Below are 26,294 nucleotides of genomic sequence, written 5' to 3'. Positions count from 1 at the left end.
TAACATAACACCACGATAAATTAATCAACCTTGCACTCGTCTAAAAACTTGCACAACAGACTGACAGCTATTTTTTCTGCTTAACTTACATCATAGCAAACCTTTGGTGGAAAACAATAAAGAAAACTCAACTCATAGGAATGAATGAATGGACCGATGCACGAGTTCATTATTTTGACGTTTGAGCGGTGCCAAATTCACTGGTTTCCATGGTCACATAAACAACACGGCACCGCTAAAACGTCAAATAGTGAACCCGTGCATAGGTCCATAATGTCAACCACATCCTTCACGAGAGTGTTAATGCGATCGTGATGGAAGAGCCGCTGCGTGTTTCATTGCACTACACATGAAATTTGAAATGCGATCATAGATTTCCATGAGAATTGGCTTTAATTCGAACGAAATTTTGTTTGATGATTGCTCATGCTTGAATGGTTGATGCTTGAGCATTACACGATGGAAGAAAAATGTGCACATGATTGAATTGAACGTTTTTTTCGATAACAAATTTATTCACCGTGCCGCAAGGGGCTGAAGAAGGTTGGTAGTTGTTGGTTTATGTCAAAAACTCCGGTCCCACATATAGCATGTAACCAGTTGCCATACCATGTTTCTACACTTTCCCAATCCAAAAGGATGTGAAAGCCAATTATCAGGGGAAAACTGTTTATATTTGTAATGCTTAAAGTTTCGGGCCTTTGTTGACAAATGTTCCGATTTAGGTTCAAGGCTTACTGTGATGGCAGATCAATAATGTTTATATAACGTCAAACAAATTATACGAGCGAAGGAAACCATTTTAGACGAAAGAACGTCAATATCCTGCACTCTAAATTCCGATGGGGCAAACAATGTTTTATTCGCCTACTCTTCTACGTATTTCCTCGTATTCTAGCCGAAAATGGCTTTTTGTTCTAAGATGGCTATCTGTTCTGTGCTTTTACGGTTTTCCTTCGGATTCTTTCATCTATAGTGACGGGGGCGGTCGTGCAGAGGTCGCAAGTTGTGGTCCTGAAGCGGATGTTAGTGTTCCGCGCCGTCGAAGTGTGTCACGCGAAGAGGAAGGTCTACGAAAATCGTCGAGTTTGCCGGTTGAAGAGGTCGAACCGCAGGCTGGTCCGTCGTATCGAGCTGTGTGCCAGTCGTCACCATCGAAGAATCGACAGGAGAATGTCAGGCGTTCTAAGCGACCTAAGCGTCTGAAGAAGGATGTCGATTATGAGTATTACTAGTTGTGTTGTGTTTGTTTTATGCCATGGAGGCGTTCTAATGAACTAGTTTATCGGCAGTCATGTTTTGCCGTGTTCTGTAGTTTTGGTAGTTTTTACCTATCAAATTGTTTAGACGGTTTGAAGTTTCGCCGTAGTTTTGTTTGAAGTTTTCGGCAGTCGAGTTTTGCCGACAGTCAGTAGAGCGGCAGTCAGGTTTTGCTGCGTATTCAATGTAAATATGTTTTAAACTAAAAGGGGGAGTACTGTAGCATCCACCCTAGCTACACCACTGGCTGTCAGGTACAGCAGTGAAGATCATATCAATAAAAGATCAGTTTATCTACTGACTGCACACCCGAACAGACGCGCGTTTCTTTACGTATCGATTATCATATCACAGTCTCGGTCGTAAATCGTTAATTACCGTTTAGAACCCAATCTCCCACAAGATATTACAGTTATTTACTTTACCACTCGTATTCCAATTACTATGAAAAACTATTTTGGATGAAATAGCTGTTTAATCGTAAGTCAGAGATGGAAAGACATAACAATTTTCATTACCGGTCACGCCCATCTTCTCCGTTACGAAGAAAGGGAATGATAATGATGATATGACACCTACTTAAAGAGAGGCCAGCGATGTATTTCAAATTGACAGTTTTGTTATATTTAATCTAAAACTTTTTTGTTCCAATCTCATTACCTTGTGCAGAACTAATTTTTTTAATAGGCTGTTTCAATATTAAATTTTTGTGTCTTTCTAACGTAAATAATGATTGCTACTGAATTTTTAGTTTGTTTCCACAAACAACTAGTATTATTTTTACTATTTAGTTTTAAAACAATGTTGTTTGTTTCTCCGACTAAGACCATAATTGTAAAAATAAAATAACGGCTTGATTCGACCAATCTAATACGTTGAAACCAACTAAGATTTTATTCGTGGTAAAAACAATTACAATTGACAATACAACAATTGAGAATATAAAGGGAAATGTAAAATGTAAAATGTAAAATGTAAAATGTAAAATGTAAAATGTAAAATGTAAAATGTAAAATGTAAAATGTAAAATGTAAAATGTAAAATGTAAAATGTAAAATGTAAAATGTAAAATGTAAAATGTAAAATGTAAAATGTAAATGTAAAATGTAAAATGTAAAATGTAAAATGTAAAATGTAAAATGTAAAATGTAAAATGATTTAATCGAAGAAACAATTTTTCATCGATCAAAATGAATAAACGTTGCGATATAATGTATAACTTTTATCGGAATTGAATCAACAACAAGCACTTATGCATCGTGGATAGCAACCATGCCAAAACAATAAAGTTCCAGCGCGCGATTGCATTAAAGTCAGTGGCCGATAGTCAACCCAGTGCCCGTGCGATTTATTTACCCACCATCAAAACGAAGAGCATTCTCACTCTCATTGAATTGGGAGGCACCGACGCGACGCCACCACCCAACTCAAGCGCCGGATGAGTAACGTTTTTCAGTACGCTATTAGATTTCAACCGGTAATGTTGTTGATTCGCCGCGGCGCGCATCGCGTATCTTTTCCCAAACGTATAAAATATGTTGAGTAGTAGCAGGCCGTACATGCGTATCTATGACAACGGCCTATTGCTAGTGCGGTTCACAATATTGGCCTTCTTCGTCGCCAGCGCAGTTCTGCCTACTGCGTCGGGCCAGACTTTCGTCAGACGTAAGTGTCCAAGCGTAAAAACGGAAACGACTCACGGACGCCTGCTCAGAGTTGGGATACACCTAATTATTCAAATGACCAATCTGCAATTCACGACAAAACTATCGTGCACGATGTACAATTGGCAAACCGTTCTTCAAAGTGGAGTGATTCGTTCGGTATTATTTGTTGTAGTGAAGAACCGCATAGTGCACAGAAGAATGGAGGAAAAACAGTGCATTTCATCATTGATGAGCAACAATTTGAGAGCAATGCGCTGATTGTTGCGCGTTGGCCTTCACCGTTAGTGGGAAGATGTGGTCAATTTTTGTGATGACGTCGTTGTTAAACGATACCTACTCGCGGCAGTCTAAAGGGCCAAAAGCATGAGGCAGTGATTCTGTTACCTCAGCATGGGCGCATCCGTTTGCACGGGGAACAGCAGAATAGGACTGATTTTCGGCTGGCCTACTTCGTCTTGCCCGTTCGTTTGCTAGAGCAATTTTGAAACATTATATACAGTGACGGGCAAAACTATCAGATCAGCTTACTATAAATTTTCATTATCGTTGTATTTTTTTGTTTTTACCATATTTATATTGGGATTTTGCCCTAAAAATAGCATTTTAAAATTTATACCATATTCATAAAATTGCAAAAATCATTAAAATAATTTTCACTGAAATCAGGCCGCTTTCGGTATATTTCGTTGAAATTCCAATTAATTTCACTAATCGCTAGTAGGTAAATGATAAAACTAGAAGATGGTCATTTAAGTTAACACAAATTGGGAGACCCCTATTACGCCAGCTAGCTATAACTCTACACGTGATATACAGTCGACTCTCCCCATCTCGATGTTCTATATCTCGATATCTCTCCCTATGTCGATGATTTTTTCGGTCCCTTCAGTCTGCATACATTCTCTCTTTCCATATTTCCATATCCTCCTTATCTCGATATCTCCATACCTCGATGTGCTCCTGTTGATTTTTTGTTCCAAATTTTCTCTCCGTATGTCGATATGACCATAATCAAATGTGACTAGACTAGATTTTAGTGATTCAAAACAATTTCAGAACGCCAGATGACGTCTGCTTGTTTATTATTTTTCTGGTAACGGAGTGATTTTCAATCTAGTGTTCATTAAAAATGTGTTCTTTGTCGCAATCTCTCCGTATCTCGATGGTCCCTCCGTTATCGAGATGTGAAGAGGCGACTGTATTTTATATTTCACTTGTAACACATAGGAAAGTTAGTGGCATTGTATAAGAAAGGATCATCTTCTTCTTCTTGACATTGCGTCCTCACTGGGATAGAGCCTGCTTTACAGCTTAGTGTTCTTATGAGCACTTCCACAGTTATTAACTGAGAGCTTTATTTGCCAATTTTGCTATTATCGCATTCGTATATCGTGTTAAGTTAAGGAAATTTCCATTACAAAAAGACCCTGGACCGACCGGGAATAGAGCCTAGACACATTCAGCATGGCTTTGTTTTGTAGCCGCGGACTCTAACCACTTGGCTAAGGAAGGCCCCTATAAAAAAAGAATGTTGCTTTTATTTGAAGTTTAAACAATTTTTTCTTCCATTTTTAGTTTAGCCGCTAACCCGTTTTTTTTTCACCATTAGCGCACCGCTCGTTTTTAATTCTAAAATCATAATCAAAAAGCTGAGAAAAAATTCAGCAAGAGCAACTACGAAAACTAGGTGAACAGTAAGGTTTACCCTATGAAATGAACCTTTTTAAAAATCATCTCGGCCATCCACGACTCGTGCTGAAAAAATCATCATTTTGCAACTTGTTGACTAAATAACTATAACTATAATTATAATAACTATAATAACTATATATTATAATAATTTATTATAATAATATCATAATATTATAATAACTATCAAAAACGCAAAATCACAAGAGAAATATGCTACACATAAAACAGTCAGCGATTATGGAAAGAAGGAGTGAAGTGATTGTTAAGTTTTGTACGTCACTGTACATGTCCAGTTTGTGGGAGAAAAGCATGGAAGTTCCTGAGGAAAAGAAGAACAATGAAAATCAAAAGTGAAGCACCAAGGAAATCGATACCTATTTGGGAAATTTCGGCATTTGCTTACAACTTAACAACGTAGCAACAGCGCTTATTTAGCTCTGCATTCCACAACTCAGGGGATCCAATTAGTAAATAGGCTCTGCCGGTCAAATGATACTGATTGATTCATTGAGACATTTTCAATGCCAACAAGGCGTGAGAATATGGTGATGACCGTCAACAACGACCAGAATGGACTATTTAATTCAGACGACAAACCGATAACAATGCGTCGAGGTATTTTTTTTAGTACAGAGCCGCTCTGCTTGTGATGCACATGTAGCTAGATAAGTGAACAATACGTAATTTATGCGCAAAATAATGTGACGTAACGAAGCATGACAAATTCTGTTCTGAAGCACGTTTGATCGTTAGTTTTCAATTACTTATACCTATATTTAGTTGTATAACGCATTGCTCAGTGGCCCAGTTTGCAGTTTTGATGTTTTAGGACTTTAGGTAAATCCAAGAACTGGTTTATATCAATGAGAACTATAATCTTTTTCTTCCTTCTAACGATACGTCCCAACTGGGACAGAGCCTGCTTCTCACTTAATGTTTTTATGAGCGCTTCCACAGTTACTAACTACGAGCTTTCTTTGCCAGTTCACCATTTCTGCATGTGTACCTAAGTCGTGTGGCAAGCACAAAGATACTCTATGGCCTGGCAAGTCAGAAAAAAAAATCTTTTACGAAAAGATCCTCAACCGCTAGGATCAGAACCCACGATCCTCAGCTTGGTCTTGTTGAATAGCAAGCTAATGTGACGATAGTTGGAAAATTCTGCAGGATTTTTGTCTGGTTTTAAAATTGGAACAACCTTGGCGTTTTTCCATTTGTCAGGAAAATATGCTAATTGAAAACATTTGTATAATATATCAACAAAGAATGCTAAGCTACTCTCAGGAAATTTCTTGATGAAGATGTAAACAATTCCATCATAGCCAGGGGCTTTCAGATTTTTGATTTTTGTTATAAAAGTTCTCACTTCTTTCAAATCTGTCTCCCATAAATTTTTTGAAAACGTTCTCTAGATTGAGAATGTTTTCGAAGTCCTGGGTAACTTGATTTTTAATTAGACTAGTGAGTCCTAAATTAAAATTATGTGCGCTTTCAAACTGCATAGCAAGTTTTTGAGCTTTTTCGCAATTAGTTAGTAATGATTTTTTTCCTCTTTAAAGGCCGGAATTGACTTCTGAGGGTTTTTCGAAATTTTAGATAATTTCCAAAAAGATTTTATTTTATTTTTATTTTCAAAATTTTTGTTTCCTCATCGAGAAAATCGTTCTTAAATTTCTTCTGCAGAGCCTGACATATAATTTTCATAGCAGGATCGCAAATGCATTGAAATTGTCAGCTCAACACGTTTTAAGGACGGATCAATAGTTTAAGATCATCGTCTATAATCACGGATTCTAATTTGGTATTGCAATGCCGCTTGCTTTAACAATGGAATTTTTTAAAGTTTCTAGAGCATTATCAATATCAAATTTTGTTTGCAAAGAAATGCTATTATACTTTTTTTTTTCTTTATTAGTATCATTCCAAACATCACATTTATTTCTTATATCTATGTGTCCTGTGTTATTAGACAACACTATCATCCGAATTTGGTAAAACAAATTTAAATTTTTTTAAACATTTTGTCAACAACATATTACATTTGATTTGCCGTAGCAGTTCAGACTTTTACAGATGAGTTGATTTCATCTGCTTATAAGAGAAAATAAAAACGCTTTGAATATACTTAACCTAACCTAAACATATAACGCTTTAATCGTGGCAATAGAAGATTGTATCGATTTTTGCCTGAAATTATTAATTATTTTATTTGACATTTGTTCCAATGTTTCAACATTGGATATTCTATGTAACTCATTGGTACTATACCAGGGAGGAAGCTTCAGAATCATTTTCAAAATTTTATTTTGAATTCTCTGCAGAGCTTTCTTCCTGGTATTACAACAGCTAGTCCATATTGGTACAGCATACAACATGGCTGGCCTGAAAATTTGTTTGAATATCAAAAGCTTGTTCTTCAGACAAAGTTTTGATTTTCTATTAATAAGGGGATAGAGACATTTTACATATTTATTACATTTGGCTTGAATGCCCTCAATGTGATTTTTGAAAGTTAAATTCTTATCTAGCATGAGCCCTAGATACTTAACTTCATCTGACCAATTTATTGGAACCCCTCTCATCGTAACAACATGTCTACTTGAAGGTTTCAAATAAAGAGCTTTTGGTTTATGTGGGTATATTATTAGTTGAGTTTTGGAAGCATTAGGAGAAATCTTCCATTTCTGCAAGTATGAAGAAAAAATATCCAAACTTTTTTGCAATCGACTACAGATGACACGCAAGCTTCGTCCTTTGGCGGAGAGGCCTGTGTCATCCGCAAACAAGGATTTTTGACATCCCTGAGGTAACTCAGTTAAGTCAGATGTGAAAATATTGTATAATATTGGTCCCAAAATGCTGCCTTGGGGAACACCATCTTACAGGAAGTCTTTCAGACCTGGAGTTCTGATAATTAACCTGAAGTGTACGATTTGAGAGATAACTTTGAACTATTCTAACAATGTACACTCCCGTGCATAAGTTTGGGTTCACCCCCTCAAAAATATGCAAAAGTGTTCAGTCCATATCTCTGTGATTACACGTCCAATACAAACTCTTTAAGCCGCATTCGAAAAGCAAAGAGTTTTTCTTATAAATGAAACAGTCAGTCAAGTCATCGTGCAAAAGTTTGGGTTCACCTGAACTTACTTAAATCTGTGAAATCTTAAACCAATCATGTACGCGCTATTATTTTCGCTCAAAAAAGCTTTAAACTATTAAAATCGGTTGAAAAATGGCAGAGATATTAACAAAAATGATGTGCGTGTGGCTCAGGTGAACCCAAACTTTTGCACGATTTGCATCATACTGAGGGGTGAACCCAAGGGGTGGATCACTTGTTTGATACACATCAAATGTGCATTGATTTGCATCAAATGCATTTTTTCGTGATTCACATCAACTTAGCCCTGATGTTGGAAACTTCATTTTGTTATCATAGTAACGCGTCTTGTTTGTTATGAAAGGATTGTAGGGAAAGTTGACGGTCTGGTAGAATGATTTTTGTCTATTGTCCATCACGGTGGATCGTGGTTATGCGAAACAGATTTATCACCTCTGTTGCAAGCTGGGCGATGAAATATCCTATTTTTTGGCAATGGAACCTACGGCGATAATAAATATTCAAATTCATTATTAGCTAACAAAACGGTCATTTTTCTCTGATATGAATTTGGTCTTACTATCCACAAAAAGATCCGGAAAAATTAATATTGGATTGAGAACTCTGGAAGTGCTAATTCCTCTGAATGGCCAATGCTTTTGATATTAATGCAGCAGATAGCAGCCACAATGGACCGATGCACGAGTTCACTAATTTGACGTTTGGGCGGTGCCGAATTCACTAGTTGCCATGGTCACGTAAATAACACGGCACCGCTCAAACGTCAAATAGTGAACTCGTGCATCGGTCCATAGTAAATTAAGTAAGGACAATTTTGACATTTCATCAACAATCAATCAAACCTAGAGTCAAAAATTACAGCAAACCATGAGTTTAGAGAACTATTGCATTGAAATGCATTTCTGATGCATCTTATTTTCTCGATGCATCAAGAGTGATTCAGCCCTTGGGTGAACCCAAACTTTTGCACAATGACTTGACTGACTGTTTCATTGATTTTGAATACTTTTCAGATTTTTCCGCCAAAATTTCGTGGGGTCTCTTCAAAGAATATAAGATAACGATTCTAATGACACTTTGATTTAAAATTTTGGTCGACCCAATACTGAGGAAATTAGATATGATCTTCCAGTGTGTTTTTTGAAAAATGTCACAACTTTAAGTACAAATTTAGTATACAAAATTGAAAAAATGTTTTTGGAAAAATACATACGAAGTAAGAATAACTCTTTGCCGTTCGAATGCGGTTCAAATTGGAGTTTAAATTGGACGTGTAATCACAGAGATACGGACCGAACACTTTTGTATGTTTTTGAGGGGGTGAACCCAAACTTTTGCACGGGAGTGTATGTTGGAAAATTAAAGTTTTTCAATTTTGCAATCAAACCTTCATGCCAAACACTGTCGAATGCTTTTTCTATGTCTAGAAGAGCAGGACCAGTAGAATAGCCTTCAGATTTGTTGGAACGGATCAAATTTGTTACACGTAAAAGTTGATGAGTAGTCGAATGTCCATAGCGGAATCCGAACTGTTCATTGGCAAAAATTGAATTTGGATTTCAAATATCATTTGATGGATCTTTGGGCCAGAAATGCGTTAGTCATGCGGAAAGGAATGAAATTTCAAGAGAATGCGTTCAAGTTGAAGAAGCAGAGAAAATTCGAACAATTACGGGCGGAAAATCTAGTCTAGTCAATTTTGAATATTTTGCGAACTTGGCACAACAAATCAAAGATATGTTCAAGATCAATGATAATATTATGAAGCTAAATATGGTATTAGGGGTCGTCCATAAATGACGTAGCATTTGAGGGGGGAGGGGGGTCTTCACGGATATGTGACGATGTGTGACGAGAGGGAGGTAGGGGTCCCAACCAGTGGACGTACCATTTTGAAAAATTTCGGTAAAAAGAGTAGTGCTGAAAAAACTGACAAACAGTTTATTTCTATCAAACTTCTTTATCTGACTTTTTGAACTTGAGTTTAAAATGATGATTCAGCTTCAAAACATTAATATGATCTCATTAAAAAATTTTGAGAAAATTTTAAATTTTCATGATAAATTCAATCAAACAGATTTTATGAAGCTATAAATAGTTATGTGAATAATTGTATTCGTATCCAAATTATTTTATTTATTAGTCAACAAATTCAAACTTTAACAAGTTAGGTAAACATTAATGCTTTATCGACTTGGAAAATATTGTTTTACCATTTGTTAACAAGACAGAATCAACCGTTTTTGTTTAATTCATTTTTTTCTGTTGGAGCTTTAATTCTTCAAAAGAACACAATATGCTCATTTAGGTAAATATGACCGTTTTTAAAGTAAAACATGTAAAACAAGATATCAATTTAGTGCGATAAATGTTGCAGAAGATCTCCACTCAGTCAAATAATCGATTTGTTTTGATATATCAATGCTTTTGATGGAACAGCCTGGATAATATTGAGGACATCAAATTCAAGTTTTATCAAAATTGTTCTGTCATTCAGTTTTCTAAATCACTCGGTAATTCAGCGAAAAAGCATTTTTAATATTTCGTTTTTTCATTATGAGTTGTGTAAGAATATTTCAGTATGGGGAACAATGATGAAGTTTAGCTTAAATAATAATAAAGATGATTGTATAAACATTTCTGACTGTTTGCGGAATGGATTTGAATTTAGAGAATAATGACAAAGATCCATTCCAAATAAAGGTATTTTGTTGATCACATATTACTGAAATCTGTTTCTCAACCACGAATAATTAAGAAACATCTGTTTAATATGTTGTAAAAGATTTTAATCCTTCAACCATTGCTATTATCTTTATCAATCCGAACAAGTTTTTAACCCTTTTTTCTACATTTTCAACTGTAAACTTGTTGTAGGTTCTAACAACAGTAAAAATACTACAAATTAAATTTACCCTATATAAACTGGGAATCAAAATTATGTTATTTAAACAGGAAATAAGGGTATTTCAACTGTTTTCCAATTGATTGTTTTTTCGTCAGACTATCATGACTTATCAATCAATAAATAATATCAATTAATATCTAATTTTTTGTTGAATTTCTGGATTTCAATGTGGGAGGTTGGGGGGTTTTGTGCTTTATATGCTACGTATTTTCCAAGGGGGGTATCAGCATTAGTGACTAAATGCTACGAAGGGGAGGGGGTGTAAAAAATCACTGAAAAAATGCTACGTCATTTCTGGACGGCCCCTTATTAGTTTTAGTTTTGAAACATTTGAAAGGGAATGCACAAATTTGTGGTCCAGGTCACAGACAGATTTGATGAAAATGAAATTGTCGAAAACGATAGTTTTGTATTTTTTTATAAATCTATTCAATTTAGCAAAAATGGAGGATTTCTTTAGGAAATCGTCTACACTTGAGCGTTTTAAGTTTAAGTTCCCAACTTACAAGAGTTCAATTTTCATATTCGGGCATAGAGGCCATTCGGTTATCGTATTTGAAATACTACCGCGCATACTTTCCATGGATGATCAATGTTACCCCACAGACAACCAGACAATTACGTCCTCATTGCGACATAGCCTGCATCTCTGGTTAGTGTTCTTATGAGCATTTAGAGAGCTTTCTTTGCCAAAGTTGCATTCGTACATCGTGTGGCAGGTACGATGATACTCTATGCCCAGGGAAGTCAAGGAAATTTCCTTTACGAACAGATCCTGGACCGACAGGGAATCGAACCTAGACACCTTCAGCATGGCTTTGCTTTGTAGCCGTGGACTCTAACTACTCGGCTAAGGAAGGCCCCAACAAACAGACGTAACACTTAGAACAAAACGTGATAAAAAAAATCATAGTCGGGAGAACATGTGCGTCCAATGCTGAAATCGTTGTGATTGGCCGATGGGCCAACAGCTGACGTTAGCGTGTAAACGCCAAACGCGAACAAAAGTGATGCGAGCGCTGCCTTTGGCTGGATTGGCCACCTACAGTATATTTGAATCGGTCGTTAAAAAGGTGGTGACATTGCCCTAATATTGGTTACCCAATATCTGCAAAACTAAAAACCAATTTGTATATTCTATAGACATTCTTTAAACTTTCAAAATACAAACTATAATTTATAGTCACGAGCTTTGGGTGCCAGTTTCAAAACTTTCAAAATAAGATTTTTGAGCGATTTTTTTTATCTCAGTAATGGAGTAATGATCTTTTTCCCATACATAAACTATTGTTTGAAGGTCTGATCCCCTCTTCTCCCCTACTAACGATCAAGTGGACAACCCCTTATTGTGAAATGAACTGACGACACCACACATTCCCCATTCGTGATCAAACGTCAACATCCCACCGCAAAATCGCTAGTGTTTGGAGTTGATTTTAACCTCCAAATTGCCAAATAACCTCCAAAACATCACCTCCAAGTTAGGTCTAATAACTTCCGTTTTATGAAATATGGTGGCGCGTTGATCGTCGCAAGTTTATCGTTAAACAGCCAATGAACTGACGAATCCTATGTTTGCACCCACTTATAGGTACAGCGAGCGTTTGCCGAACAAACTCGGATTGTCCATCGAACGCATACTGCGAACATTACTCTCCGCCGACTGGATTCGGCGTCTGTTCCTGCCTCCAAGGTCACTTTATGCTCACGTACAATAATACACGGGACTGCATTCGATGTAAGACTTAATTGCTACTGGTGTCAATAGAACCCATTCAACTCTTCCGATTACAATCTTTAATTACAGTTGCAACTGCCATAGGCGATTTCTGCCAGTACGACGATCAGTGTCAATATCTGCTGAGCACGGACGCCGAATGTCGTGACAACTCGTGTCAATGTCGCGAAGGTACGCACTACGTAGAACGGGAACGTAGATGCTACAAGACCAGCTACCTTGGCCAGTACTGCCGGTTGACCAACAATTGCATCGGCGACGACACCTACTGCCGCGATGGCATTTGCGTGTGCGCCCTGGGTAAGCACCCGAACGCTGGCCGGAATCTGTGCCTCCCGGATGTGTACCTTGGCGAGAAGTGCTTCCGAGACGAAGAATGCATAACAGAGAGCTCCCACTGCAGTGACGACGAGTGTTGTTGTCGAGTTAGCCATATCTTGAATCAGGCGAGAAACCAATGCCTGCCAAGTAAGTATCTAGGTCAACTCAGGGCGGGATGGAGGCAAATGATCGCCCTCCAAATAATGGGTCGATTCTTCTAGGGTAATGATGCGTGACGACACATTGATGTGCATTTGATTTCCATTTCAGTTGCCGGCAAGCTGTACGATCTGTGTGAAGAGGATCTGCAGTGCCTTCATAGGGTTCCATACTCACGATGCCACATCGGGGTGCAGATGAATGGCGATCGAGTGGGCAAATGTACTTGCGCCAACGGTTTCCACGAGATCAGTTATGTAAGCTCATTGATTTAATTCTAGTTCATTCTTTTCAAGTCGTTTTGGGGGTTTCTTCTTTTGAATGGGGAAGATCGTTGAGCTTGTGCAATCGGGCGTTGGTGTCGGTTTGTCGATATTGAACAAAGCATGTCATCGTTAGATTGTTCCTATTTCATAGAGTGCCAATAAATTTCAAAGGCTGGTACTTTAATCGAATTGATCCCTATTTTTGTAGGGGAACTGGGAGAAATTGGATCATGCATTAAAGAAAAAAAGCGGTTTTAAATATGCTCATTTTTAATTTTGACTGTATTGAATAGTGGAAACAGCCAAGTATTTTAAGGCTCAAGAATCCATAATTCAATCAAGAATCCTCATGAAAATCCATCATCGCATTACAGATATGAAGTGCAATGCAATGATAGACTTTCATGATCTTTGCTTTAATTTGGAGCTAAAAACTGGTTTTGAAAATTTGCAAAACAGTTATGGCTATTTTCCTCTTAATTTGTTGATGTCAATACATCAATTTAAAAAAAAAACAAATGAATACTTACTCATGTTTTTTTTTCGTGCTAGTTTAAAGCCCCAACTTCACTGCCCTTTGGAGTAGTTCAAAAAATCGTTTTTACTCCTCACCGCTCATTTGATTATAGATCAAATTGTGAGTGTCCTCCCAAAGTTTGAGCTCATTTGGATGAAAACTGATACTGTACAAGCCCTTCAAAATTTGTATGGGAATTACTATGGGAAGAGCAAACAATTTATTCAATCGGTTATAGTGTTTGCCAATGTGCTCTTTGTTGGCGGAATACCGGCAGAGACACAAACAACGCCAAGGAAACGGATAAAATCGCGAAAAGTAAACCGCACCGGAGAATCACGTTTTAATTGTTTTATTTGGAATCAACTTATAAAAGGAAATACAAAAGAAGAAATCAATCTGTCACTCGTAGTGTTTGCAGTCAGGATGACGATCAACTTGTGAAAAGGGTGTATTCGCGCATCAGTATCCTCACAGGGCTGTGCGGCCAACACTCCTCCTCGCGAAATCAGCCTTTAACTCCTACATCCGGTCCTCCGACCAAACCCAGCTCCGTGGCAAATCTCTTGACCTTGGTAGCACCCAGTGGCTTAGTCAAGATATCCGCCACCATCTCCTCAGACGGACAGTACCTCAACTCGATTACTCCAGATGACGAAAGTTCACGAGTGTAGTGGTACCGTGTATCTATATGCTTGGTCCTCTTCTTGTGTTGATCAAGGGCCACGAAGTCGAGGCAGCTCTTGTTGTCCTCGAACAGTACAGTTGGCTTGACTTGTTCAACATTCAGCTCCTTCAAAAGATTACGCAACCACACGACTTCATGAGCAGCTTCCGAGAGCGCTACGTATTCCGCCTCCATTGTCGACGTAGCAACGCAACTCTGCTTCCTGCTGGCCCAACTGATTGCAGCTCCTCCGATACGGAAGACATATCCGCTACATGATCTTCTGTCACTGGTGTCTCCTGCCCAGTCAGCGTCACAGTGGCCGACTAGCTCAAAGTTTTCCTGCGCATTACCCAACTTCAGTCTGTAATCCACCGTATACGCCAAATAGCGTATAATCCTCTGACTCTCGATCCAATCAACCTCCGAAGGGCTACTGATCTTGCGGCTCAGAATACCAACACAAGCTGCAATGTCCGGACGGCTGTTTGTTGAAAGATACAAAAGCGAACCAATAAGGCTATGGAACTCCTGATTATCGTTGAGCTTCGTTTCGTCTTTTGTTAGCTTGAAATAGCCCGGGTCCATGGGATATTTGGACCCCTTCGCTCCTTCCTTTCCGTAACGCTTGACAAGTCGCTTGATGAAGCTCTCCTGGCTGAGACTGTAGAACCCGCACTCGTCCTTCCGTACTCCAATACCCAGAAAACAAGATATATCGCCCAGCCTCGTGATCTGTATCTTCTTCTGCAACGCTCTCTCGATACTGGTGATCTCCTCCTCCTGTGCACAAGCCACCAGAATATCATCTACGTACAACAAAAGGTAAATCCATTCTCCACCGGCTAGTTGCTTTCTGTACAAACAGGAATCGCTTTCACACTGGCTGAATCCCAGCTCCTTCAGGATGTTGGTTATCGTTTGATGCCAAACCCTGGCCGCCTGCTTAAGGCCATATATGCTCTTACGCAATCTGCAAACTTGGTGAACCTTCTCCTTGGCAACAAACCCCGGTGGTTGCCGCATATAAATTTCCTCGCTAAGTGTCCCATAAAGGTAAGCCGATTTCACGTCGAGGTGTTTGACTGCCATTTGCTTTCTTCCTGCTACAGCCAACAACACGCGAAGGGTCGACTGCATGGCAACCGGGGCGAATATCTCCTCATAGTCGGATCCGAAGCGCTGAGTAAACCCCTGCGCTACGAGTCGGGCTTTGAATCTCTCAACTTCACCTTCGGCGTTCAGCTTCTTGCGATATACCCACTTACTGCCTATAATGTTGCGATTAGCCGGAGGGTCCACCAACTCCCATGTACCATTCGCAATCAAGGACTGGTATTCCTCTTTCATAGCTTTTAGCCAATCCTCCTTTTCAGGTCCTCTGACGGCTTCTTTGAACGTAGTAGGCTCGCTCTGTTCTACCGCCGCAAGACCCATCTCGTAATCCCTGAATCGAACTGGCAGAACATTTCGCGTTGACCTTTGACGCTCTTCTGGTCGCACTTCTCCCATCACTCCACTTCCACGCACTGTAAGTTCTTCTTCGGGTTCCTCTTCTTCGGAATGTAATTCTTCCGCACTTTCATACTCCAGCATATCGTTTTCTTGATCAGGTGCTTCGTCGTTCTTCATCAAGGGTTCAAGTTCGACGGTGGATTCAACCACGGGCTCAATGTCACTTTCACAGAACACTTTTTCGTCCATGTTTATATTCACACGTAAGTCTTCCACAAATTTCACATCACGACTGATTGTAATACGGTCACTACCCGTATCAAGAAAACGATACGCCTTATGCTGGTTCGAGTAGCCAACAAACACCATTTTACGGGACTTAACTTCCATTTTCTTCCTTTTCTGCGCGGGAATCTGCACCCACGCCTCGCACCCGAAGATTCTGAAGTGCTCCAACGACGGCTTCTTGTCGTACCAACGCTCGAACGGACTCATGCCGATGGATTTGGACGGCAAACGGTTTTGGATGTAGGTCGCCGTTAAAACCGCTTCACCCCAGTATCGCTGATCTAGGCCCGCGTCCAATAGCATACACATTGTCATCTCCTTTAAGTGGCGGTTTTTTCTCTCCGCCACCCCGTTTTGTTGCGGGGAATAAGGAGCCGTGAATTGACTCACAATTCCCTCTTCTCGAAGGAAAGACTGCAGGTCATTTCCGGTGTACTCACCACCTCCATCCGATTGCAAAATACGCGGGGTTTTTCCAATCTGCGTCTTGCAAAAATACACAAACTGCTTGATCTTCTCCGTGGCTTCGGTTTTAGACCGCAGCAGATACACGAACGTCATCCGCGTGTAGTCGTCGATCAAAGATAAAAAATACTTATTCCCGCTAGGGGTACTCACCATCGGTCCACTGAGATCGGTATGCACTAGATCCAGCTTTTCTCTAGCGCCGCGGTCGACTTGTTTTGGGAACGGAACACGGGTCATTTTCCCCGCCAAACAACATTGGCAAATCGATTGATCACCACAATCCACCAACTTCATTCCCTCCGCATGTTCATTTGCCGGAATGGCACGTACTGCATCGAAATCACGATGACCTAGCCGGCGATGCCAGGTATGCTGACAGTTAACGGTATGAGGAGATTGGACACTCAGCAGCGCTTGCTCAGGGGTACACAATCTGTACAGGCTGCCGTGCCGCAATGCCACTGCTGTGACCTTTCCTTGCCGGTCTCGAACTTCACAGCGATCGTCGCAAAATACTACCTGGAAACCCTTGGCAGCAAGTGTGCTTACTGATATTAAGCCACTGGCTAACTTTGGAACACAAAGCACATCACGTAGTATGATATCGACAGGCTCATTCGCATCGTTCATCCCAACGATCGTACCGTGGCCAATGCCGGTTGCGTCGGCCTTCTCTCCATCTGCCAACATCACGCTGATGCCTTTCGTTTCACTCAATGATCGAAAAAATTTCTTGTCCCCAGTCATATGACGGGACGCTCCGCTGTCGACAAACCACCACGACGGCTCGCCGTGGCCGACCATCCAGGCAACAGGTCCATCATTAACGCTCACTTGCTTCGCTTTCGCTTCATCGGGTTTCTTCGCTTGACTAGGTCCATCCTGCTTCTTCACGGAACCATCAGCAACCTCTTTCTTCCAAGAGCGACAGTTTCGCTTCAAGTGGCCAGTCTTCTTGCAGTAAAAACAGGAACGGGTTTCCTTGTCATCACTCGAACCACCGCGATGCTTACGAATATCCGTACGCAAAGCTTTTACTGCTCCTCCGCCGCCAGCAGCAGATCCACTTCGTTCCCTCCGCTTCTCAGACTCCGCGAGGAGTTTTGACTTGACTAAATCTAGAGTCAACTCATCGCTTGGCCGCTGCTCGAGTGCTGTCGCTAGTGGGTCGTAAGAATCAGGGAGCGAACACAGTAGCATCGCCACCTGCCACTTCTTCGGGATTTCTTCCCCGGCATCTGCAATACGCTGAACCAGATCGGTGAATTTCTGCAGATGTTGCTCCATATCGCCGTCTTCTCCTAGCTCCAATCGTGTCAGCTTTTTCAGAAGGTACACTTCCGAGCCCTTGTCATGGTAATCCTTTAGAGCTTTCCATGCATCCTTTGCACTGGTGCAGTTTCGTACGATGCTGGTCTGGCTATCCTCGATGCACAAGCAAATCGTGGCTCGGGCTTTCAAATCGGCCTTGGACCATTCCTCCGTCACAGGCTCAGGTTTAGGGTCGGCGATCACACTCCATAGCTCATCTCTGATGAGCATCATCTCGATCTTGAACTTCCAGGATTGATAATTCTGGTTGTTCAGTCTCGGAAGCGAGAATCGTGGCTGCTCCGCCATCTTGAGGAAAAAGTTCTTTCGCTACCGGGATCGCACCGAACACGCACTTTTTTAATTCGCTCTCCAAATACTTTCCGGCACAACCTAAACCGAATTTTTCTTCGCACTTATCACACCGGGCCAATAACCTGTTGGCGGAATACCGGCAGAGACACAAACAACGCCAAGGAAACGGATAAAATCGCGAAAAGTAAACCGCACCGGAGAATCACGTTTTAATTGTTTTATTTGGAATCAACTTATAAAAGGAAATACAAAAGAAGAAATCAATCTGTCACTCGTAGTGTTTGCAGTCAGGATGACGATCAACTTGTGAAAAGGGTGTATTCGCGCATCAGTATCCTCACAGGGCTGTGCGGCCAACACTCTTGAGGGTTAGAGCTATGCTACAATTCTTCATAATTTGATATTGAAGGAAACATCAAGTTATAGAGGTATCGAGTTACTGAACACAAAACCGGTGGTAGGTAATTTGGCATAAAGTCGTTTTGCATAAAGCCGTTTGTCATAAAGTCGTTTGGCATAGTGGTCATTTGGCATAAAGTCGTTTAGCATAATGGTTGTTTGGCATAATGAAAAATAGTTTTTTTAAATGACATTCGTTTTTACGTTTCTATTGAATCTTTCTGATGTCATCAGGCTTGTTGTGGAGTCAATTGATACAAAATGTCTCTTTATTCAACAATCTTATGCTCTTGAATAAACTAAAGCTTACCTAATAGTTATTACCAATAGTATTTTATTACACAACACTTTTGTGTGTCTCAAGAATCAAATTATGTGTCTCTAGTAGATTTGGGGTTGCTGAATCTGATGCTGTAACATTGATCTGCACAAATTATTAGCGAAAAGCGAAATCGATTACTGTATTTACTTCGATGGGGTGTGCTACTTTTCCCAGAATGTCAGTTTCCGGAATGTCGTTACCCCGAACGTCAGTTCCCCGAATGTCAGTTCTCCGAGTATCCCGCTTCCTCGAATAGCCCACTTCTCCGAAAAGTTTTTGGCACTCATAATTGTCGTAACTTTATACATTCCAGGGTGGTGAACAAACTGGCCATCGGATGTGCACCCTTCTTTATTTAATTGGCGGTTCTTTCGAGTTTTACCGTCCTCAGCATTTTTGCCAACATGTGTATAGCCGAGAGTGCAAGAAAACCTCCTTCTTTTGATTGCTTATCGTTCTTTCTCGTTCACCATCCTGCCACTGAAGACTATTACTTAAACTGTACCACTTTTGAGGGAATGGGGTCATTCGGGGAACTGGTATCCGGGAGCCGACATTCAGACAAAAGACATTGGGGGAAAAGTAGCACAATCACTTCGATGATCTTGAACGCAATTTTCGATGTCTTCGTTTAATTAAGCCGCAATATTTGTTGGCGTCCAATCTTCTAATGGATTAATCATAAATGTTGCCTTCTTTTAAAAATAGGCTGTTTTTTATATTAATACTGTTTTAAATTTGATTAATTAGTTAAGCTAAATATTAACCATTTTTATATTTGGCTGTTTTATCAATTATTGCAAGACGTTCTTTTGAATTGATAATTATTCAACATATTTTGCTTTCGAGATATGCTGGAAAAATATTAATTCAATGAATTATTTTTCCCTTCTTTCGATGGTAGATAGTGTTTTGATATACACTTCCAAAATTAAAATTAATATTGAACAGTCCAAAAGTTTTACCACAAATATTGTTTTTTTTTTCAAAAATTTGTTGTTCATTTGAGTTATGTTGTAAGATTTTTTTTGCGTTAGAGCCTTAAACATTTCAAACGAAAAATAATCTGCTCTAGTATATAGGCTTTGTTTGCATATTGCTGCAATAATAGATAAGAGATTGTAATATTTTGTATATAAATTTTCGCTTCGTAAAAACGAAGTAATCTTCATCAAGTTACGTCCAAGCTGGGACAGAGCTTGATCTGCAGCGAAATATTCTATGAGCGTTCCCTTTATTAATAACTGCGAACTTTCTTTGTCCATTTACTTTTATCAAATATGTATATCGCAACAAGCTCAAAGATACTCTGTGTTCTGGGATGTGGAGAAAATTATTACAGGTATGTATGTTCCGTTTTTATCAACACGATCGGCGATTTTCAGTTAACAAAAACTTCTTAGACAAAATATTTTACAAATTTGAAATGAAAATTGTGGTTTGGTCAAGATAATACACATTTTCATCACATAAATGCACAGTATTGATGTTTAGGAGCTGTGAGGAGCATTTAGATTGTCCATTCTCATAGGTTCGTTATGAAAGTTGATTGCAGACTCCTATCAATCAATATGATTTTGTAATAAATCATTAATAGTTTTCGTTTTCTTGGTTAGAATTTCAACAAATGTTCTACAGAATATTAAAACGATAATCACATAAATGTCCTTTGCATCACAAGGTACGTCATATTTGTAAAAATAACTACAAGGAAGTAGGGCAAGATGATCATTGTGTTTTTTAAGAAAGATTAATCCAGAAACGACTTTTTTTCTGTTCATCCTCATCCTTCTGCTTTCTTTTCTTTTTTATGACATTACATCCCAATTAAGAAAGAGTCTTCTTCTCAGCTTAGTGTTGTTATTAATACTTCCGCAGTTATCAACTGAGAGCTTTTTTGCCAAGGCATATTTTTGCATTTTTGGTCACTTCCGATTGTTGATTGAGTGTGGAGTTATGTTACGAAAGTTTTGCAAATTGAAATGAATACTTACGGTTTCCTGTGCATTGAATTGCCAAATTTATCAGTAAAATAATTGTGGTGATCTTTTTTCTAAAGTTATTACTACCAACTTCGACAAGAATGCACTAATCGCCAATCTAGATCAGCACCACCATCGCCATTTAGCTTTACGTTAGATCACAAATAGATGGGCATTAAACTGACCTTAAGTTCTAGTTTTTGTTGAGTAAAAATAGTATTAAATACTAGTGGTTCCGTGAATCTTTGTTTTGTCATTAAGGGATGGTACACAAATTATGTCACGCTAAATTTAAACTTTTTCGACCCCCCCCCCCCTTTGTCGCACTTTTGGTATGAGTCCTCGGAAAATTTAGTAAGGCTTGTCACACTTGGCTCGACCACCTCCCCCCCCCCCTTGGAGCGTGACATCATTTCGTCCCTTTAATGCTACAACTAGATAACTCGAAAATCAAAATTTTGAGATGTGCAACTTTGAAAGTATGACCGTTTAACAAGGTGATGGTTAATCACAGAGATTATGATTGAAAAATAATCTTTAACTTGTATATTTTGAATCACACGCTTAAGACCTGTGGATATTTTGCAGATCTAATTGAGAAAACTGTTTTGATGTATTGAAGTCGAAAATTTCAAATTTCGAGTTATCTAGTTGTAGCATCAAGGGGACGATTTGTGCATGACCCCCAAGTAGGCTGCTGAAAATGGCATGTAATCTCTTATACAAAACAACAGATTAGTTTCCAGGTGTTTTTTCAGTTATTCCAGATAATTTTCCCAATCGTTTCCTTCACTCAAACATGTTAGAACACTTGACCAATGCAACAGTTAAATAATCATGTAAGTCTACCGTTCTTAAGGCATATCGTGACATACGGTGGTGTTGATCTCGGTAAAAGCTTCGAAAATGTCGATATTCCTTCTAAGTCAAACATTATGCCAAACGGCTATTATGCCAAACGATTTTATGCCAAACGGCTTTATGCCAAACGGCCTTATGGCAAACGACTTTATGCCAAACGACTTTATGCCAAACTGGGTACAATCCACAAAACCAATGTAACGCCTTAAGCCTTGATTACAGTACGCGCGCAATGCACGAACGTTCGTTCAAAAAAATTCGCTCGATATTCGCGCAAAGTGTTCGAGGTTATAACGAACTGTTCGCCCATATATTACACAGTTCGAACAAACACATCTTTGGTTCAATGACAATTGGTCGCAGCAAGCAATGTGTGGTGTAGGGAAAGTGTACCAGTTATGGCCATAGTGGTTCCCTATTTGGCCATATGCAAAATTTGAATAACTTTTACATTTTTAATCTTTTTGAATGTTTAAACATCAAGATGTATCCTTTATTTTACTGCTAAAATACAAAAGTTTTTTCAAAATGTAAAGGCATTCAAGATATCACGTATGGCGAAATAGGGAACCACTATGGCCATAACTGGTACACCTACCCTATTCATTGTTCGTCAAAATGTCGCTGCTGCTGTGGCTGTTATCAAAGTATATTATTAACAAACAATTTCCCTCAATTAATCCTTCTTTTCTACCAGACATGAATTCTAAGACCCTTGCAAAAATCAATGCAAGAATGTGCAGAATTGTCTCCAGGAATGACCCAATGAAAATGTCGAGGAAATCCATTAGAAATTTCGTCGGAAACTCGAGAACTTCGTGATTTTTAGAATTTCTTTCAGGTACCAGATTTTCTAGACCGGTCTAGGTCCAGAAATATCTTCAATAACTCGTTCCATTTATTTATTTATTTATTTATTTATTATCGTCAATCAAAGTAGACTACATGTTAACACTTAAATCTATATACTGCTATATCTTACAGAGTTAAAGTACATTCTTAGGTTACTACGCGACATTGTTAAGTCTATTGTTTCGCAATGTTGATTATATAAACTCATCATTCGGTTTAGAGGAGAAAATTTTGCATAATTAGTACGACGGTGATTAATAAAAAACAAGTTACGATTCCTCAATTGCCGGGAAGGAGTATAAAAATTTAAACTGTTTAATAGGTTAGGAGAATCAATACGATGCGAAACAATATCGTTCACGAATGAAACCATAGCGAATTCGCGGCGCTTTTTCAATGTCTGAATATCAATGAGCATGGATCTTGATTCATAAGATGGAAGAGGGAAGGATGTCCAGCCCAATTTACGAAGAGCATATAACAGAAATTGTTTTTGAACTGATTCAAGACGTTCTTCATGCGTCTTCATAAAAGGAGACCATACAATACTACAATACTCTAATATAGACCTCACGTAAGCGACGTACAAAGTTTTAATAGTGTATGGATCATTAAAGTTAGAACCAAAGCGTTTGATAAAACCAAGCATATTTGTTGCTTTATGTATAATGGTGTTGTAATGATCGATAAAAGTGAGTTTTGAGTCTAAAATTACGCCTAAATCTCTGACCCTATCGCATTTTTCAACGATTTGATTTCCTAAAACTACAGTTGTTTCTTCTGTGTTTCGCTTCCTGCTAAAAGTAATTAAATTACATTTTTTAACATTTAACTGAAGTAGGCTTTTATTACACCATTCATCAAAAATAGATATTTCACTCAGATAGATGTCATTGTCGTTAGCATACTTGATTTCCATGAATAACTTCATATCGTCGGCATGGATAAGAATATTTATATGCTTAAGAATGTAGGAAATATCATTTACATATAATATGAAAAGAAGAGGTCCTAGATGTGAGCCTTGAGGAACTCCTGATGTAACTTGGATAGGATTCGATTTTTTACCATTATATCTCACTATTTGTTGCCGATCTGTTAAATATGATTGTATCCAGTTTAAAGATGGTTTATCAAATCCTATTTTTTTCTAACTTGAAGAGTAACATAGAGATATCAATGCGGTCAAATGCTTTGCTGAAATTAGTATACAGAGCCTCTACATAGTTACCATTGTCCATAGCATTCAAAGTATAATTGGTGAATTCTAGTAAATTTGTAGAAGTGGAACGGCCTTTAAAAAATCCATGTTGTGCATTTGTAATTCTGTTCCTTAATTGCCCAAACAATTTTTTTATTAACAATGGATTCAAAGAGCTTTGGAATACAGGAAATTATAGCAATTCCACGAGAATTACGAATATCAGTTTTCTTCTCTGATTTGTAAATAGGTACTAAGAATGATTTCTTCCAGATTTTAGGAAATTTGCCGGATTTTAGTGACATATTGAACAGCCAAAACAAAGGAGATGTTAATTCAACAGCAAGCTTCTTCATAAATACTGGAGGGATTTCATCAGGTCCTGCACTTTTTGTGGCATCCAATCCTTTCAAGCCTGATAAGATGTCTTGTACACTTATCTGGTGCACACTAATGTCATTTGAGGGGGCAGGGAAGAATGAAAAATAATTTTGGTCCCGATCCTTTTCTGAAAATGTCGTATAGACTTCTTGGAAAAACGTTGAAAAGAGGTGGCAAATTTCTTCCGACTTGACGATAAAGTTGCATTTTTGATGGTAGATTTTTTGATTTTAATTTTGTTTTAGTATAATTAAAGAAACTTCTTGGGCATGACTTTATATCGCTCTCAATTTTTCTATTATACTCTTCAAGTGCAGAATTTATAGCAATGTTCAACTGTTCACATAAGTCCAGGTATTTCTGAATATTATCATCACTTCCATGTTTTTTATAAATTTTGTGAGCCTTTTGCTTTCGATTTTTTAAATTCCTGATATTTCTATTGAACCAGATGGGATTTTTTGAATTACCAAAAAGTTTTTTCCTTTTCAGAGGTACCTCTTCATGAATAATTTCCATTAGTAAACTGTAAAATATATCAACAGCTTTTTCGACAATATTTTCTTCTCTGATCAGTGATTGCCAGTCAATTAAGTTTATTCTATTTTTAATGTTTTCATAATTTGCATTATCGTATTCATAGATATCCTCATATTCGCACACTGTGGGTCTGCAGTTATTGTGAATAAATAATGAGTATTCCAGTTCTGTATGAAATCCTTCATTTTTCCACAAGGGTGCAATACTTTCATTAACGTAGAAATCTTCTTGGATGTTTGTCAATAGAAAGTCTAGGTAACAATTTTGCCGATTTTTTACATGATTAATTTGGTTCAAGCCCAAAATTGCAATTTTGTCGAAAATTAATTGTAACGTTTCATTTTCCCCGACCACTGGAAGCATGATGCCCTCATTTTCAAAATCAGGGATGAAGTCAGCATTGCGTTGGTTGAAGTCACCATATATGTGTACTTTCACCTCAGGGGGAAGACCAGATATGATATCTTCAGCATTTTTGAAAAAGGAGTCGTAAGCATGTTTGTTGGCATGATCAGGTGGAAAGTACACTGATACAAATACATGTTTTTCGTTTTCTATATTTACTTTCACCCAAACATGTTCAAACTCTTTGAATTTCGAAGAACAAATAATTTCAGAATTAAATTTTGAAGAGACTGCAATGAGGACCCCTCCTCCGGGAATTTCCCCAGGAGCTCTTCCTGGGATTATTCCAAGATTTTTTGCAGAGATGTTTCTATACGGATTCGTATAGCGATTTTGCCAGAAGTTTCTGCCGAAATGCCTCCAGCGATTCCATCACAGATTCATCCAATAAACACACGCACTGTGTAATCAAAGCTTTAGAGTATAACTGCGATCCATCGTATCGAGGACCATCGAGGTAGCCATGAAAATCAAAATATTTTACTATGGTTATTTTACTTGACATCGAGATACGAAATATCGATTAAGGAAGAGTTGACTGTACAACATAAATTGTGTAATCAATTATTATCAATTAAATAGGATCATTCAAATGTAACTTTCATTTTTGTTTTCTTGTAGAAATGTTACCCCTCCGTCTACCTGAACGGCATTTGCGAAGTGGACGAAAACTGCGCTATCAATCCAGACACGGTTTGTATCAACGGTCGGTGTCGCTGTGCAGACCACATGATCGAAGTTGACGGGCAGTGCTCTGCAGCAACCAGGAATGTCCTGTTCTCAATCCAAATAATAGTCCTCCTAGGCATCAAACAGCTTTTCTTGTATTAATTTATCAAAGATCTTCCTAGTTTTAGCAGAGTAGATTTATTTACTTGAAGAGAATATTTTGTTATTTTTTATGAGTAGATATCGAACTTTTATACAGGAACTTAGAAGCGTGGATATTGCAATCAGCAAAACCGACGATTTTTTGTTTGTTAAATCTGTACAAGTATGTGATAACCAAATACATTTTAAATCAATACCAATCAAACCGTAGAATAAGATCAAATTGTAAATAGCAACAAGTTTGAAATAAATTTTTAACCAGCAAAGAGAATTATTTCTTAGAGAGGAAAATAAAACATATATCACACTGCCATCCATAAGAACTCTCATCACATTATTTTCAGGCACAATCTCTATATTCATT

General features: G+C 38.4%; 1 protein-coding gene across 3 annotated transcripts; it reads left to right on the top strand.

Annotated features, from left to right (window-relative positions):
- The first annotated feature begins 2,659 nt into the window (after positions 1-2,659).
- On the top strand, positions 2,660-26,201 carry LOC5565045 (prion-like-(Q/N-rich) domain-bearing protein 25). Of its 3 annotated transcripts, none has more exons than XM_001649330.2 (5): positions 2,660-2,925; positions 12,243-12,389; positions 12,459-12,857; positions 12,981-13,126; positions 25,721-26,201. In XM_001649330.2, exons 1-5 carry the CDS (start codon positions 2,796-2,798, stop codon positions 25,928-25,930), a joined length of 1,032 nt encoding a protein of 343 aa, XP_001649380.2. In that variant the 5' UTR covers positions 2,660-2,795; the 3' UTR covers positions 25,931-26,201. The 3 variants fall into 3 exon arrangements, with proteins under 3 accessions (XP_001649380.2, XP_021705615.1, XP_021705618.1); XM_021849923.1 differs by lacking the exon at positions 2,660-2,925 and adding an exon at positions 5,109-5,234; XM_021849926.1 differs by lacking the exon at positions 2,660-2,925 and adding an exon at positions 5,323-5,456.
- Positions 26,202-26,294: the final 93 nt, after the last annotated feature.

Source organism: Aedes aegypti, chromosome 1 (genome assembly GCF_002204515.2).
Source record: "Aedes aegypti strain LVP_AGWG chromosome 1, AaegL5.0 Primary Assembly, whole genome shotgun sequence".
Classification (NCBI taxonomy): Eukaryota; Metazoa; Arthropoda; class Insecta; order Diptera; family Culicidae; genus Aedes; species Aedes aegypti.
This window is presented reverse-complemented; position numbering and strand designations above follow the sequence as displayed.

Coding starts and splice junctions, on each gene's coding strand:
- LOC5565045 (XM_001649330.2), top strand. CDS start 2,796: ATGTTGAGTAGTAGCAGGCCGTACATGCGTATCTATGACAACGGCCTA. Junction 2,926..12,242: donor GGGCCAGACTTTCGTCAGAC/GTAAGTGTCCAA, acceptor ACCCACTTATAG/GTACAGCGAGCGTTTGCCGA. Junction 12,390..12,458: donor TACACGGGACTGCATTCGAT/GTAAGACTTAAT, acceptor CTTTAATTACAG/TTGCAACTGCCATAGGCGAT.